Below are 14,580 nucleotides of genomic sequence, written 5' to 3'. Positions count from 1 at the left end.
TATTTCAATCCTTATTTCATCAAGTTTCCCTTCTTAGCTGAGATCGTGCCATATTAGGTACCATATTAGCTAAGGTCGTGTCGATAGCGCTAACACCGAAAACTGAAAATGGCGTCTACGAACGAAAAAACTCCCAGAGCTCCACGAGGGAGATTTTCAGGGTCACCCTTCTAGAACCTTTGGTTTTTTCACATATTGCTAACTCTGTGGAAAAAAAACTTTTTGTGATAAGAATCGAAATAAACAAAAAATATCTATCTAAATCTCAACTATAGTTTGTTTAATTAATTTTCAGTGCAAGACTTTATTAGCACCTTGTAATTTTCCCCTCTTGTAGGCTACGGTTCCAGATACATCGCCGACGAATGTCCAGAAGCAGTATTCATTCTTTGTGCTCAATCCATCACCGGCGTCATGATTCAGTGCTTCATGGCCGGAATAGTTTTCGCCAAGCTGTCCAGACCCAAGAAAAGGTCTCAGACTCTCATGTTCAGCCGCTACGCTTGTGTTTGCCTCCGAGATGGGAAGTTATGCTTTATGTTCAGAGTTGGAGACATGAGAAAATCGCATATCATTGGGGCGAAGATAAGCGCCCTAGTCATCCGCAGGAAAACCACCGCTGAAGGAGAGGTGAGAGAGAAATATATAAACACAACGTGTAATGCATGGTTCGTGTTACTACTAACTACCATAAAAAACTTTTTCGATATCAGTGTTATTTTACGATATGATCCGTATTGGAATCTATAGTGCGTTCACGGAAAAGATAGACTACATGTAAACAAAGGAATGCGCCATATGGCGACGTTAATCAAGTCTTAAGCTTGGAGAAGAACAAATTGGTGCGAAGCATACGGTAAGAGCGAATACTATTGGTTTACTTATTTTCACAGAAAATCCTCAAAAGTGGCAAACTTTTTGGCAACTTGTTAGTTTACATTCGATCCAACTTTTCCGTGAACAAAGTATAGAATTTCTATAAAATAATTTAACACGTAAAAAGAATTTGCAATTTAATTTACTGATGAACATTATAAGGAAACAAATCTGCAAATTCACCTACAGATTGACAGAATTTTGTGAAAATTTTAATGAATAATTTGGAACGAAACTCCGATTTCTTTTGGATATCCTCACATACTGAGTGGTTTTCTATAAGCGTCTATTTTTTCATTCAAACGCTCTCTCTATTTTTCTTTCTTTCTTTAAAAAAAATAAATAAATAAATAAACCTGAGGTTATCTTTCTCATTTTAATCTCCGTAAAATGTCTTATACTTTAGTTAATTCTTCAAATTAAAAATCTACAATCATCGGACTAAACAGAATGATTTTCTTCACAAAAATAAATTATTAATGTCTCTAGTTATCTTCACCGAATCTAAAGCCACACTACGTTACTGAAGTAGATTTCCTTCTATTATTTGTACTGATGAACTGTAGGGAAAATAAAATAGATTAGTTTGCAGTTTGAAGAAATATTTTATTTTACTTGAGACGTTCAATGGATTATTATCAGTGATAAGTAATTGTAATAAAAGGGGGGGGGAATCATGCGTCGTTAGAGAGCAGACTTATTCGAATGCAATGGTCTTCAAATTGTATTCCGCACCTCACTGTGTAGTGTAGTCCTATTGCTCTAAAGTTACTGTTTGGAAGCTACCTACTCTCGAATGTTGACTTGAATTTGTTGAAATCTGCTGTTCTACATTGTAATATTCAATGCAGTATACTAAATTATGGAAATATTCTGATGCTGTGAAGTACAATCAAGAACTTTTAAGTATTTAGATTTTTTTCCCTGGTTCAAAGTCGAACTAGAGTGAAAACCCTTTTATAACGTACTTCAAGGGACTCTTTTTTTTTTTTTTTTTTTTTTGTAACGGGAGCTTCATTGCAATGGAATTCAAACAATGTAATGGCAATTAAAACGGGACTAAACATATATTTCGCTGAAACGGATATTTCACAATGTTTTGGTATTTGTTGTAACGGGATTTCACTGTACGTATATTTAAATAATTTTGTACCACATTTTTGACATGGTTGGAAGTTACACAAAGTGGCAGGATACCTCTTCAAACCAGGTTAATGGTACATAATGAAATGCATTCTAGGCTATCTTTGATAGCGTGTCGAGGATTTTCGCCCCTTCTTCTTTGTCATATTTTTCATGTATCACTTTTAGAAGGGAGAGAATTGAAGAGACTACGTTCATTCACAACACACAAACTAATTTATTTTCTATATACGGAAACAGTATACATGATGGGCAGCCAATTTGCCCTTTATCCCGAATAGCGGTCAAGAGATATCCATAAATTTATCCCGCTATTCGGTCAGGAGATTTTTTTTTCACAACATGCCTTCATAACTGCCTATAGCCATATGAACTCAGGCGCTCTCATGCATCTGCGCAGAAGTCCATCGCGTAAAGCCCCATTGCGCAATTATGGAGATCCCGAGTTATTAATCTTGGGATCCCTGTCAAGTTTTACGCAATGTAACCACGTGGAGCATATAATTTCTTACACACTCCCCCCGGATGAACAATGGTTCATCATTATTTTCTTGAGAGCACATGAGTTCATAGTGAAGAATCTTTTTTTTTTTTTTTTTAAATCAAATTCAGAGATAAATTTAAATACCATACATTTTCATAAATCATATTCATAAATTCTATCCAAGTTCCAAACATTATAATTTGCACCAAATACAGAATAAAATGTTCATTCATCATATTTCAAAACCAGTAAATATTTTTTCAATAGCTAAAGAATGGACCATAAAGATAATTATCAAATTGCCATAAAAATTGTCAGATGCAGAATTTCTCCTACCTGAACTCCAAGATTTTTTTTTCCCATTCTTTAATTTTTCTGAATACAATTCAGCCATGAATTTACTTAAACCATATTTTATGTAACTAATTACTTACCATATTCATAAATTTTCATAATCATAGATTTTCACATTCATAAGTTATTCATTTTCCATATTCATAAATTGAGCAAATTTTAATTAACATTAAATTTGAACTAGAAAAGAAAAAATATGTATCAATAATCTATACAAAAATCTAACAGTTTAAAGAATAAGATAAATATACAATATTTACAAATACAATAATGAAAACATAACTTTAACAAATACTTCTTATTTACAATATATACATGATTGAAATTTGAACCAAAATAAAAAACAGTTAATATTTAAACCAATAATTTAGAACACTTTTACGCAAATATAATAAATTTTAACTATACAACAAATATTTTTTAAAAATACGTTGAAAAATATCTAGTAATAATCTTGCAGTTCCATATTATACAGTAATTGCACCGGTCTTTTAAGAATTGTCGTGCCTGTTTTTACTTCACAACTTCTTATTTTCCCGTCCCTACCAGGGAAGGTTGCAATAATTCTTCCTAGCTTCCAAAAATTTCTTGGTAAAAAATCATCTCGAATCAAAACTATATCATCTACCTTAAATTCCTTTACTTTTCCCTTGTTTAGAGAAAAATGTGCTGAATTTAAATCTAACAAATATTCCCTTAACCATCTTTTCCAAAATGATTCCATAAGCTTCTCTCGATAGTTAAATTGTTTAATTAGCAACCTCCTAGTAGAGAATTGGGACTTGCAAAGTAATTTTACTGATGGTAAACTTAGAAGTCTCTTTCCTACTAATAAATGAGCTGGTGTTAACGGGTATGGTTCATTCTGTTCGTTGTACAAATAAGTCAACGGTCTGGAGTTGATAACACTTTCTATTTCTACAATTGTCGTTTCAAGTTGATCCGTAGTGAGGGAGGATTTACCTAAAATTTTCCGTAGAGAAGTTTTTACGTTTCTCACTAGTCTCTCATAAAAACCTCCCCACCAAGGGGCCTTCTCCACATTAAATACCCATTTAATGTTCTTCCCAGCAAAGTAACGTTCAACTTCTGGGTATTTTATTAGTGAAAAAATTGTCTTCAAGTCCAAATTTGATTGTTTGAAAGTTTTGGCATTATCTGAATAAATTACAGAAGGTATTCCTCTTCGAGACACAAACTTTCTAAATGCCAACAAAAAGGTCTCTGCAGTTAAATCATTCACAAGTTCCAAGTGCACTGCACGTGTGGTGGCACAGGTTATAAGCAAAATGTAATGTTTTTCCTCCTTATCCTTGACGTAAAGAAGACCAGCATAATCAATGCCTATAACATGAAAAGGACTTGACTGTTCAATCCTCGATAACGGAAGTGGCGCGACTACCTGTTTTCCAGGTAGAGCATTAAATCTTTTGCAGACAATACACCTGCTCACAGCGGACTTGATGGCCTGGCGACCCTTGATTATCCAAAACTTTTCTCGGACTTGTACTAGAGTGTCCGACACTCCCGAATGGAACACGTTCTCATGAGCATCATAGATGATCATCTGCACAAGGATATGATAGGATGGTAACACAATTGGATGCTTGAGAGTTGAAGAGAAATTTGCGTTTTGCAGTCTTCCACCTAGTAGAAGCAGTCCACTTTCCGAAAGAGACGGATTCAACTTCAGTATTTTTGACTCAGTAGAAAGCTTGTTATTTGCTCTGAGAGCGTGGATTTCTTCCGGATAACATTCTTCTTGAACGTACTTAATCCAATAAATTTCAGCTTCTTCCATCTCTTCTGCTTTCAGTTCTCCTAAATCGCGATCTTCCTTCCTTTTTTTGATATTTCTGCAAAATCTCTGGATCCATGCCGTTAATCGTTTTAATTTCTTCCAGGAGTTATAATTTTCAAGTTTTAACAAAGGTTCCTTTTGGCTCTCATCCTTTTTGATTGCACAATGTAAGGAAAAGTCAATTTTCGTTCTTCTTTCATTTTTAATTTCTTCAAACTTCGAAGATGGCATTTTCCCTACTGGCCAATTTTCTTCAGGCAACTTAAGGAACGCAGGACCATGAACCCATTTTTCTGAATGCAGTAGATCTTCAGCACGGCTTCCTTTTGTAATTATATCTGAAGGATTTAATTTGCTCTCACAATGTTTCCAGTCCAGCGGATCAGTATGGCTCTGAATTTCTGTTACTCGATTCGCTACAAAAGGCTTCCAGTTTCGAGCTGATCCTTTAATCCAATGCAGAACAATGGTAGAGTCAGACCAAAGGAAAACTGTTTTGATCTTCGGGAAAAGTTGTTTAATGTAATTCGCTAGTCTTGATGCAATAAGAGCTGCCATTAGTTCTAACCGAGAGAGAGTCAATGGTTTCAAAGGTGCGACTCTAGATTATGAGGTGTTTGGTTCTTGTGCGTTACCCTGGAACCTAAAATAGGCTACAGCTCCATAGCAAGCCTGATTTGCATCTCCAAACACATGAAGTTGAACACATTCAAAATCTAGTTCCTTGTTTGAAAAGTAATGCCTAGGGATCTTTAAATCAGATAATATAGGAATTTCTTTGCACCACTGCAACCATTTTTGCTGCACTTCATTTGGTAGTTCTTCATCCCATCCAACCCCTTTAATCCATAGTTGTTGCAAAAGGCACTTAATGTGTATAACAAAGGGTGAAATAAATCCAATGGGATCAAAAACTTGAGCTGCTGTCTTAAGAACTGATCGTTTAGTACAAGGAAGATTCCAGTCTATGTAGGAAAGTAATGATTTTAATTCAATTCCGAAATTGTCCTCAACATTGAACCATTTTAGTCCAAGAACCTCTAACGCAGAAGTGGGGTATGCATTCTCTCCGAAAATGTCTTTATAGGTTTCCCAATTTTCTTTAAGTTCGAGGGAATTCGTTTCAAATTTCCTTAAATTTAACCCGCTTTCCTTCATAATTGTTACAGCTTCTGCTGTTAGTTCATATGCTTCAGAGACCGAGTCAGATCCATAAAATAAGTCATCAACATAGAATGACGTATTCAACATCTCGAATGTCGAGGGATTTGTCTCGCTATATTTGGCTACATGATATTTTATTACAAAATTTAAAATAAATGGCGAACATGTTAGACCGAAGGCCAGACGATTTATTTGGTAGGAAATCACATTCTTTTCAAAATCACAATCTTTATAATACAAGAACCTCAGATAATCTCTGACACATTCTTGAATTTTTATCTGGAAAAATGCTTTTTCACAGTCCGCGGAGAACGCAATTTTATGTCTACGAAACTTAAGGATTAAATCTGTGATGGAAGGTAATAGTGACGGTCCTTGACATAAGCACTCATTGAGCGAAAGACAGTTTTTTCCCTTCGAAGAAGCATTGTAAACAATCCGAACTTTAGTCTTTAAATTGTCCTCTTTTATTACTGGTCTGTGCGGTATGTAATATGAATTTTCTAAAATGGACTGATCCTGGCACTCTTCTATAACCTTATCACGCAATTGTTCCCGCAAAATTTGATTATAACTTTCAAGTAAATATTTATCGTTCATTAATTGTTTTGACAGACGATTGAAACTTTTCTTAGCGACTTCATAATTATTATTCAGTTGAGTTTTCGGTAACTTCCACAATAATTTTGTTTCATATCTGCCGTTATCAAACGTTAAGTTATTTTCAAATTCTTTAAGAAACTCTAAATCATGTACGGATTCTTTTTCTGTATCGCATCCGATCGCTTCTATTTTCCATAATGCTTTTAATTGCTGATTCAAATCATCTTCAATGGAAACGCTAAAGCAAGCCGATGAGTTATTGAAGATTGTTGGTATCTTACCCGAAATAATATCCCCAAATACACTCTTCTGAGCGAATAGATGTTTAGATAATTTTATGGGGGCTCCCTTTACAATGTCGAAAATGTAATTCATTCCTATGAGTAGCTGGATTTTCCCTCGTGAGCATTCCGCGAGGTCAAGGTTATGTAATTTCACAATTTCTTTTATTTTAAGGGATGGAATATTTTTATTTTCTAAACTTGCCCCTGAAATGTGATTAGTAACTAAAGCTTCTATCTGGAAGGTCATATCTGGGTTTCGTAAGCTTTTAACATTCAATTTAACGAGATCAAACTCTGAAGGTTCGGGAATTCTTTTTCCAAATGAATAAATTAGTAATTTTTCTCTTCTTAATGTCTTCAAATCAAGTGCTTCAGCTACTTCTCGTAGCAAAAAACTTCTTTGTGATGCTGTGTCAAAAAGAATATTTATGTCTACTATTTTATCTTCAGACGAAGCTTGAGCGCTACAAGTTTGTAATAAAACTGATGTATGTTCTGAGTGAGACGTACTTACAACAGTTTCGATTTCAGGTGGATCCGCCCTTAATTCGGTTTCTTTTTCTTTCTTGCAAAATAATCGGATATGTGACTGACTATTACAAATATCGCATTTAAGTTTAATCTTACAGTCTTTTGATAAATGACGCCTGAAACATTTATAGCATCTGCCTTCTTTCTTCAACTTAGCGCGTTTATTATCATCCGATAAATTCTTACATTGCGATCCGTAATGTTGGTTACTGCGGCAGAATATACAGAATTTATTTGACGCGGAACTTATGTTTAAAGCAGCAGCGGACGGAGTGTTATACCTCTTAGGATTGAATTTATCGTTTGAGCTGCTCTGTTTCCTGTCAACGGACACCTCGCTCGGGCCTCTTCCAAACACATTCAATGCGCTTTCTCTGCACTCAACTTCTCTCTTTATGAATGCTATTAACTCAGATACATCACTTTTAGAAGGATCTTTCTTTCTGTGAAATTCAAGAACTAAATCTGACGGTAATAGTTTAAGCAAGATCGGAATTAAAAGGTGACCATAAGAACCCGAAGTTACTCCTAATGAATTTAAATTTCTTATACTAATTTCCCAAGAATCATACAATTTTCTTAGAGCTTTCACATTTGTAGAATATTTTACAGCTTCAATATTTAACAGTTTATTCATATGACATGCAATTACAGTTTCTTCTTTGCCATAACGATCCTTTAATAAATTCAAACATTCATCATAATTCTTCTCAGATAAAGAAAAACCGGATACAATATTATATGCTTTCCCTGACAACAAAGATTTCAAATATACAAATTTCTCAATTTTTGACAAAGCTTCATTTTCGTGAATTGCGCTATTGAAACTGTTAAAAAACTCATAAAAGAGACTAGAATCACCATAAAAAGGTTTAATTGACAGTTTGGGCAGTTTCAAACTGAACGTTGGTATAGGTTTGATTTCTTGATTTACATTATGTTGAGAATTGCCGGAAATAGTAGATGCACATTCATCATTATTTACTTTTTCAAACCGACGTTTTAATTTCACTTTAATGCTTGTTATTTTATCAGAATATTCTTCGCTTACATTTATTTCATTTTCAAAGAGTTTTGGATCGGTTATGGCATCTTCGATTTCGGAATTCAGGATGTTTAGTTCTGACTCTTTTTTATTTATTTGTTCTAGTAGTTCAGTTAGCTCGTCAGAGTTAGTATCTTCAACTTTAGATTCTAATATGGATTCAGATTTTTTAATTAACTTTGTAATACTTCCTCTCAACGAGGTTCTTTTAACTTTAGCTTTTTCCGTTGCATCCATTTTGATTCCGAAATCGATTGAATAAATTCATGCAAAAAAGGGTTCAAATCTTTACCTTTGTTTCCATGAGTAGAAATTTAATCCGAAGTCTCTCCTTCTATTCCAAGGCTCCCTCCCGGGTTTTTCGGCACCACAAATATGTCGAGGATTTTCGCCCCTTCTTCTTTGTCATATTTTTCATGTATCACTTTTAGAAGGGAGAGAATTGAAGAGACTACGTTCATTCACAACACACAAACTAATTTATTTTCTATATACGGAAACAGTATACATGATGGGCAGCCAATTTGCCCTTTATCCCGAATAGCGGTCAAGAGATATCCATAAATTTATCCCGCTATTCGGTCAGGAGATTTTTTTTTTCACAACATGCCTTCATAACTGCCTATAGCCATATGAACTCAGGCGCTCTCATGCATCTGCGCAGAAGTCCATCGCGTAAAGCCCCATTGCGCAATTATGGAGACCCCGAGTTATTAATCTTGGGATCCCTGTCAAGTTTTACGCAATGTAACCACGTGGAGCATATAATTTCTTACATAGCGTAAAGATATCAAGGATAGTCAGGGTTCGAGTGCTGTTTTCACAATTTTACACTGAAACACTGAAGTTTTAAAAACGTAATTTTAGCTATATCATCGCCTCAGAGCAACAGTAAGACATTTTAGTCCTGGAACAACAATAAGATATCATACTGTTGCTTTGAGGCGACGATATGTTAAGATTTTACAGAAGAAAACGCCCACCCTCATTTCTTAAGTTTTCGGAATTGAAGACTTAAATATGTACTTTTATTCTATGGTTTCTGACGTTCGAACCGGTGTGGGGCTTGCCCAGAAATGTTTCGACATTGAGGTCTAAAAACGTATTTATAAGCTACATTTGGTAACATTAGAGAAAGGGGTAAGCGATTCGAGAGCGCTCCCGCCTAAAAACACAATTTGAAGCTCTGTTTCTCGATGTTAAACACCAGAGAGGAGGTAGCAAAGGTTCCCAACCGCAAATCATTTGAAACTGAATATGCTAAAGCGCAATTTTAGACTATGTTTGACCAAGTTAAGGGACCAAACCAAATGCTGAAAAATGAAATTCGCTTGCCTTCCAAAAGAAGTTGACTACCATATAATTCAAAGTTGCCGTATAATTTTTATACTCTCAAAAAACAAGAAAACAGAAATCCTTCTCCACTTCTTTTGAAGTAGAGAACTCTCCTGATGAATGGAGAAATCAAAGCAAACTCTGAAAACATAGAAATCCGCTCCTGTGATGGGCAAAAAAATTGTTTTGTGTACCATTTTACGTCTCCCCCTTCCTTTCTTAATCTTACCACCATTTTCCTGAAGTTAAAAAAGGGAAGTTTTTGTTTCACGAGGAGGTGGGCAAGAGATTCCTTTAAAATCAAATGTTAGCTTTTTCTTACAATGAAAATTGGAAAAACTTCATTGTTTTCTTCCTCCTGTTGTTGAATTTTACAATATTAAAAAAAAACTTTGGTCCCATGGTTTTTCACTGCCACCCCCTCAGAGGAAAACAAGGAATTGTATACCGATATGCTATCAAGAAAAACCCTTGTTTGGTATCAAAGTAATTTCAGTCTTACATTTCAAAAAGAGATTTTTTTTTTTTGCCGGCAGATATAGATTAAAAACATATCTTTTTTGGAAAAACTCATTTATTTTTCCCACATCAAGAGGGTTAATTTGTCGCTCCTAAAAAAGTGCCGCCCGGGGTGGATCGCCCCCTTCGCCCCACCCAACCACGCCACTAGGTTCCAAAAGGATTTCAAAATAATAATTTCTTTTAATTGTTGGTCTACAATACTTTAGTAGTCTTGCGTCAATTTTATGTCAATAAATATAAAATATGAGTGAGGCAGTTCAAAACAGAGAAATTGGATTGAGGCGACCTTGAATGTCTTTAGTACAGATGCCCTGTTTTGCCAAAACTTTGTAACTAAGAACCTAGAATTAGACATTCGATAATTACAATCTACAGTTCAGGCTTCTTGAATGTGGAAACTTCTTTAAAATGCGACCTGCATAAAGGAAAATATATAGTCAGTTTAGTTAGGTATTTGTTCATAAGAACCGAGAATTAATAATTCTTTAAACAGAATATACTGTTTAAGTTTCTCGATACATCGACCTCTTCAAAAAGTAAATTTCAAAAAGGAAGCTAGCTATACGGTCAATTAATTATGGTACCCGTTCAATTTTTTTAGGTTATCCCGTATTACCACACGAAACTAGACGTCCGCTTCGATAATGGTGGAGATGACGTATTCCTCATCTGGCCAGCAACTATTGTGCATGAGATTAATGAGACGAGTCCTTTCTTTCTGAAATCCGCTGAAGATATGCTCAGAGAGAGATATGAAGTGGTGGCCATTCTCGAAGGGACGATCGAGTCCACTGGGCAGTCAATCCAAGCTCGTTCATCCTACATATCTATGGAGATACTCTGGGGTCATCGCTTTGATCAGGTAAATATGAATAAATCTTGCATTTCACTTGTTAAAGTTTCAGATTATGAAGTAAAACCACAAACTTTAAATTGCTTACTTTTCCTGAGGTTTCAAAAACCTGTGCACGTCTGTCTGTGTGTGTGTCTGTATTCCTATTTCCTCTTGACTGCCAGAGTCTACCAGCTATGACATCTAGGAGAAATGACTGTGCTCTGTCCTACCCCTCTAAACCTTAAGAGGTCGGACATTGAGTTCTAAGGATGTCCTGCGGGCATCCAGGGATGTTAGTCACACTGAAAAGACGCAGACAAAAGCATCAAATCCTTAATTTTTATACGCCACAGGCTGCACTGAGCCACCACAGGGGATGGAGATCAGTAGTTTTCATTTAAAAAAAGTATTATTGATTTAGCTGGGTCGCAAATTTTTTGAAACATAAATAGATATTAGTGCTTTTTAAATTATTATTTAGCAGGAAGATTTGTTTTTAAAGAAGGAAAAAAAGAGGGAGGGGGAATTCCGCAAGTAACTGACTGACATTCTCAAAGCAAAACAATAACTACTTTAAGATAAATAAATACCTTTGTGCTGAACAGTAAAGTAAGACCAAACAACGTTAGAAGAAGCACAAATTTGTAAATTACAGCAAACACGTGTTTCGGCGTTACAGGGAACGCCTTTTTCAATGCAAAAAATAATGAGCTTATGGATGAAAAGACATCCGACAAAAGCCAAGAGCAGATAAGCATGCAGCTTAAAAGATAAAAACAGCGGATTAGCCAAACACCAATGACAAAGTTATAAACCGATCAGGAACCAATAGGAATGCAAGCAAAGGCCAAGAGCTTTCTCTTAGGTACGAACCCAGAAAGAAAGAATTCAATTGGACAAAGATTAAGCCGAAGCTTAAACAAAAAGAAAAGAAATTGTCAGTAACCGTGAACCGCAAGAAAGGAAAAGCTGAATGGAAAACCATGAAATAAAATAAACAAAAACAAAAAATATGCGAAAAAAGGAAAAATAAAGATAAATAGAAGAAAATTGGGGGGGGGGGGAGTGTCAATCAAGACAAGAAGGTAAAAATAAACAAAGGAAGATCGATAAAAATGAATGGGGAAAAAAGGGGGGGAGGGAAAAGGACAGTATTAAAGATATGGGAGCCAAATGTTAGAAAAATATGGAACTGCACTAAGATCGTTAACTAAGTTAGAACTGTTCCTCAAAATATGAAAGGATTCCCAAAAGTCAAGATCTGATGAATTGGGGCATTTTTGGATAATCTGATAAGAGTTAAAATCAAAAGAGTGATTCGAATCCCAACAGTGTTGAGCAATACTAGACTTATTTAATTGTTGTTTTTTCACATAATTTTGATGCTCTTTCAAGCGAATTTTTAAAGCACGCCGAGTCTGTCCGATATAGGCAAGTTTACAACTACAATTAATTCTATAAATTCCACAACAATTAAGAGGGTGAATAGGATCTTTAAGAGAAGAGAATGAAAGTTTATTAATAGGAGAGAACACCACCTGGAATTGGAAACGTTTTAGAATCTTAGCAACCTGATAGCTTACAGATGGAAAGAATGGCAAAACAACCAAATTCTTTCTGATGAAGGTTCGGTTAAGAACATTAGTTTGGGATTTATTTGAAAGTTTTTTATAAATGGAATCAATCAAAGTTGGCGGATAGTCTCTATCAATTGCCACAGCTTTAAGATAATTAAGTTCCACTTTGAGAAGTTCCGACGAAGAACAAATATTAATTGCGCGATAAACAAAAGCATTGAAAGCAGAATATTTTTGATTTGGAGGATGAGACGATAGTCTATGAGGAGGTAAAGAAACGGCAAAAGGTTTGCGATAAACAGTAGTTTCAAAACCAATTTCAGTACGAGAAACAAGTACATCAAGAAATGAAATGCAATTATTCCGTTCTTTCTCACAAGAAAACTGAATATGAGGATCAATGGAGTTTAAAATAGATAAAACCTCATCACTCTCAAACTGATTCTGGTTCATTAGAACAAAACAATCATCAACATACCGAACATAAAATTGAAACTGTAGTTTTTGGAACAGCTTAACCTCAAAATAATGCATGTAAATATCACTAAGAATGGGGCTAAGTGGGTTTCCCATAGCCAGACCATCTAACATAATATAAAATTTCCCATTAAAAACAAAAGAACATTGCTTAAGACAAGTACGGGTAAGGAAAATTAAATCCTCAATTTCCGTATTGGTGAAATGAAATTCAGAAAGTCTTCTACGAAGGCATAACAATGAACCCTCGACGGGAACGTTCGCAAATAAAGAGTTAACATCCAAAAGAAGCCATAAAAGAATTATTTGGAACGAAACTGTGAATTTTTTTAACAAACTCAACAGAATTTTTAATAGTAAATAAATTGTGACTCCTAAGGGGAGAAAACACAGAGACTAAATATTTTGCAAGTTTGTACGAAGCCGTACCAATATTGGAAACAATCGGCCTGAAAGGAATACCAGCTTTATGCACCTTAGGTAAAGCATAAAATCTAGCACAATTAGCAATAGATGGAACAACAGAGCGTTTAACATTTGAAGGAATTAAGATTCTAAAACGTTTCCAATTCCAGGTGGTGTTCTCTCCTATTAATAAACTGTCATTCTCTTCTCTTAAAGATCCTATTCACCCTCTTAATTGTTGTGGAATTTATAGAATTAATTGTAGTTGTAAACTTGCCTATATCGGACAGACTGTGCGTGCTTTAAAAATTCGCTTGAAAGAGCATCAAAATTATGTGAAAAAACAACAATTAAATAAGTCTAGTATTGCTCAACACTGTTGGGATTCGAATCACTCTTTTGATTTTAACTCTTATTTGATTATCCAAAAATGCCCCAATTCATCAGATCTTGACTTTTGGGAATCCTTTCATATTTTGAGGAACAGTTCTAACTTAGTTAACGATCTTAGTGCAGTTCCATATTTTTCTAACATTTGGCTCCCATATCTTTAATACTGTCCTTTCCCCTCCCCCCCCTTTTTTTCCCCATTCATTTTTATCGATCTTCCTTTGTTTATTTTTACCTTTTTGTCTTGATTAACACTCCCCCCCCCCCCAATTTTCTTCTATTTATCTTTATTTTTCCTTTTTTCGCATATTTTTTGTTTCTGTTTATTTTATTTCATGGTTTTCCATTCAGCTTTTCCTTTCTTGCGGTTCACGGTTACTGACAATTTCTTTTCTTTTTGTTTAAGCTTCGGCTTAATCTTTGTCCAATTGAATTCTTTCTTTCTGGGTTCGTACCTAAGAGAAAGCTCTTGGCCTTTGCTTGCATTCCTATTGGTTCCTGATCGGTTTATAACTTTGTCATTGGTGTTTGGCTAATCCGCTGTTTTTATCTTTTAAGCTGCATGCTTATCTGCTCTTGGCTTTTGTCGGATGTCTTTTCATCCATAAGCTCATTATTTTTTGCATTGAAAAAGGCGTTCCCTGTAACGCCGAAACACGTGTTTGCTGTAATTTACAAATTTGTGCTTCTTCTAACGTTGTTTGGTCTTACTTTAATAACTACTTTGTTACATTCAACTCAAAACATTCATTAT

At 35.0% G+C, this 14,580-nt stretch overlaps 1 protein-coding gene across 1 annotated transcript in view; it reads left to right on the top strand.

Moving 5' to 3' along the window:
• LOC129225753 (G protein-activated inward rectifier potassium channel 3-like) overlaps window positions 1-14,580 on the top strand; it is a 77,726-nt gene that overhangs the window by 61,911 nt on the left and 1,235 nt on the right. The window contains exons 6-7 of the mRNA XM_054860252.1: window positions 338-630; window positions 10,744-11,004. Coding sequence (XP_054716227.1) covers window positions 338-630; window positions 10,744-11,004 — 554 coding nt within the window. The remainder of the gene's footprint in view (window positions 1-337; window positions 631-10,743; window positions 11,005-14,580) is intronic.

This window comes from Uloborus diversus, chromosome 7, assembly GCF_026930045.1.
Source record: "Uloborus diversus isolate 005 chromosome 7, Udiv.v.3.1, whole genome shotgun sequence".
Classification (NCBI taxonomy): Eukaryota; Metazoa; Arthropoda; class Arachnida; order Araneae; family Uloboridae; genus Uloborus; species Uloborus diversus.
The sequence above is the reverse complement of the archived record's forward strand: the minus strand, read 5'-3'. Positions and strand labels throughout refer to the sequence as shown.